The sequence below is a fragment of the Morone saxatilis genome, unplaced genomic scaffold (genome assembly GCF_004916995.1).
Source record: "Morone saxatilis isolate NCDOM2014 unplaced genomic scaffold, NCSU_SB_2.0 Contig9, whole genome shotgun sequence".
NCBI classification, from domain to species: domain Eukaryota; kingdom Metazoa; phylum Chordata; class Actinopteri; family Moronidae; genus Morone; species Morone saxatilis.
The window spans coordinates 10,852,834-10,856,527 of NW_023340268.1; the positions used below are offsets into that span (position 1 = coordinate 10,852,834).

General features: G+C 43.1%; 1 protein-coding gene across 1 annotated transcript in view; it reads left to right on the plus strand.

Moving 5' to 3' along the window:
- Positions 1–3,694, plus strand: part of mylipa (myosin regulatory light chain interacting protein a) — a 17,381-nt gene that overhangs the window by 7,836 nt on the left and 5,851 nt on the right. Inside the window, exon 3 of the mRNA XM_035681200.1 lies at positions 2,908–3,093. Coding sequence (XP_035537093.1) covers positions 2,908–3,093 — 186 coding nt within the window. The remainder of the gene's footprint in view (positions 1–2,907; positions 3,094–3,694) is intronic.

Here is a 3,694-nt window from a genome sequence, read left to right on the forward strand (position 1 = left end):
CATCAGCCTAAAAAAAATCACTTGATAGAAAGCCAAACTTACTGTTTAGGGTAATCTGTACTAAACTTCTGTCTTTGTTATCATAACAAGAGTTTACGTAATGAGTTCTCATTGCTGTGCAGAGCTGGTGTTTAAGGCAGATACAGTAGCAGTGTAGCTTCACAGGGGCCTCTCTGGGAGAAATTGTTACCTTCTGCATGTGAAACAGCTGCGTATTGACAATTTTAGTCATGTTTTTGTGTTGTTTGGCAGAGTGCATATCTGACGCCTCTCATGCAGCCTCAGGGAAGTCGAGCAGTAACAACTCTAAGTGAACTGTAGTTACCTCTGTCGCACGGTTTACACGTTCTGTTGGTTGGCTTATGATAGCTGTCTTCTTCCAAATGACAATTGGAACTTCGCCGGTCAGCAAAGCACGCACACCTGTTTACACGTGTGAGCGCCCACAACACCAGAAAAGCAGGAGTCAAATGTCTTTTGCATACCAAGAGATGCATACCAAGTCTGCATTGTCACAGATGGTTAGTCAAATGAAATTGCTCTGAGGTTAAACTCAATGAGTAACATATTGTCAGCAGCACAACACCAAACTAACAGGCCGGACTATCTGCTGAAGGAAGTTCGTAAGATAATAAATGCTTTGCCCGTCGGCACTATGACCGACCTTAAACTCTTGCCAATCCTCGCCTGAACTATAATAACCTCCGCAGCTTGCCCTAGAGTAACTCTTTGTCGGCACCCTGTAGTAAAAAGTCGCCCTATTGTTTGCGTCAGGCAGGTAGCTAACAAGCAGCGCTCCATCACATGATGCCTGCTGGGTCTGACACAATAGAGCGCAGTGTTTGTGTGTTAGTGTGTGTGTGTGTGTGTGTGTGTGTGTTTGAGGGAATGGGATGTTTAACACCATATCAAAGCACTGTTTGTTATGCCTGAGGCTAGTCGGCTATGGGGCTTCGTTGTTATGGTCTGGCTTTATCAGGGGCGGTGTAGACCCGACTTTGTTTGTGTGCCTCACAGCTGCTTTCGCTACTGTTGTTACTCCTTGGAAGCACTGTGAACGTGTGTTGTACGAGGCGTGTCTGTGTTATTGCATACTGAAGCCGTTGCGATACACAAGTGTGCATATTCTGCCACCAGTCGTGCACTGCTCCCACAAGAGTCTGGTTTTAAGTCCCATAAGATGACGGAGGAAACGTCACCTCCAGCTCGTTCCTCGTATCCTCTGGAGTTCCCACGAGGCCTACATCCCTGCAAGATGCATTTTCTACAAAAACAAAGCGCAATAGTTTATGTAAACTTAATAAAGGGGTGATGAGCGCTACCTTCCCCCTCCACTCAAAGGGTCCCTCTAAACCCTCACAAATATCCTCAAGTCAATGTTTGACCTGATTCGCACAAATGAAAAATGTCTCTCTTTGCATCACGCTTCAAAGAGAACTGTAGCCCAAGGGGGATTTTTTTATTTTTTTTGTAGTGGAAATAACAAGCAGTTTCAGACTCAGTCTGCTTTTAGTTTAGTTTTACCACATCAGGATGTGGTAGGCCAAAACATTCCCCGCCATTTTTGTTTTATCCATCAAATCGTTCTACTGCAGGAACTCTCTTAGCACAGGTTGCAGAAGTCCTACTTTCATTTTAGGTATTATCTATAGATCATACAGTGTATGTGCGTGTGATCAGCGTCCAAGAAGACAGACTTTTTTTCTTTTCTTTATGTGGAGGGATGTGTGGGGAGAAAAATGACGTGTCAGGACGTTAAGATTAAAGAACTCCAGTCACCAGGCAAACTAACAGGATTTAGTCAACAACATTGGCCAGTGGGAAGCGGTCCGACTCGTTTGTCTGACTGAAGCAGGCGACTGAAGTAGGTTGGTCCCTGTGAAAGCTTCTTAAGGTTACTGTGCCATAGGTCATCTCAAGGAAGGATCTGTTTTAGGTTACTTGAGTTCAGCTCCCTTCATGCCATTGTCAGGGTGTTACTCCTTGACGTCTTGTCTCCTGCTGCTAGAAGGAAAGAATTCCTCACATCTTCTGGTCAAAACAATGGAAAGGATCAGCCAGGGCTTATTTTTTTGACAATTTGGCTGTTTTCCTTGGCCACACCAGAACTTTGTGTTCTCATTTAATCATTCAGCCCAAACAATAACAATTGTTGTTTTTGACCACCATTAATCTTTCGAAACCATTAGTTCCTACTTAGAATTCCTCTGTCGGGCAAAACAAGATTAGTGGTAACTTGGTTTGTCTTTAAATGGGCATACTGCATTGAGTGCGAGGTTATTGAACCACATTTTTGCGAAAAAGCTACAGAGCAAGAGCCACAGTCCTGTTATTGTGTTCCATCATTCTGGTTTATTGCTTAATAACATGCAGTGGTATTCAGGCATTGGCCTCAGCAGATACAGTACAAGCACAGTTGTGACCACTGATTTACCAGGTTAAAAGTCCAAGTACTTCCTCTACCGGACACAACTCCCATTCAATCCTGTAACTGCTTTCCCTTTTCCAACTTCCACTTTCAGAGTCTCTAGTGAATCCACACTTGAAGGAAGTTGTAACCGTGTGTTTGAGGAAGAGAGTCACTGACTACTGAACAAATGTCACAGTTGCTTTTTTTCCCTCTGCTGCACACACATGCACACAAACACCTGCTGTCTGTGGTGAAATTCTATCCTTGTAATGACCACCTGCTCTGGCCTGCATGTGCTCCAGAAGTCCTGACTCCTCAGTGATTGTACATGAAAATCAGTTGATGATAGAGATGGTAATTTGTCCTCTTTCTGGTTAAATGTAATGTAAAGAGTTATTCTTACTTTGTTTATTCAGTTGAACCGTGTCTACTACATCACAATAGCAATGGAAAGATTTCCCATCTGACCGCTGTTCTGTTGTCTTCCTGTCCACCAGACATGTCTTCTTCATGCATGTGAAGGAGGACCTCCATAACGGTCACCTACGCATGGGCTCCGAGCAAGCGGAGGAGCTGAGTGCGCTTCTGGCACAGGCGGAGTTCGGTGACTACAACCAAAACACGGCCCAGTACTGGTACTCAGAGCTGTGTGGAGAGGAGCCCTGCACTGCCACTATTGACAGGTACAACACTCTTTAAGAATGACAACTTCGAAATTGAAATATTCTGGATTGTCTTTTAAGAAATGGTTCCTCAAACACTGTCTGTTCTCTCCACATCTAACTGTAATAAACCCTGCCCTGAAACCATCACCAATGATTATGGGGTTTTGGTGTATTTTTTTAAAACACAGCTAGAATTTGAACATCATTTTAATAGCCCTTGTACATACACGTTAACAAGCTCTGGCCAATCATTGAAACCTGTTGACTGTTTCGGTGTCTGCTCTCCTGGAGCCCTCTCACTATCTCTGAGTGAGGGAGGAGTCCACCCCCATGGAGACATGATGAAAAGTAAATAATTAATCGTAGCAGTGAGCCAAGGATAGTACAGTGTGGCAACTGGTGTTCAAGGAAATTAATTTTAACGAATCAAAATTCTATCTTTAGCAAAAAATACCAAAAAAAAAAGCTACACTGAGTTGAACTGATATTGCTGTCTTTCATAGTTTTGCAGCATTTTCTTTTTATAAGTTGCAGTCTTTTATTTATTTTTTCATCCAGAGTAACATTATAAAAGTAAAAAACTCTAGATAAGAGTACATCACACTGCCTGTGTGTGTGT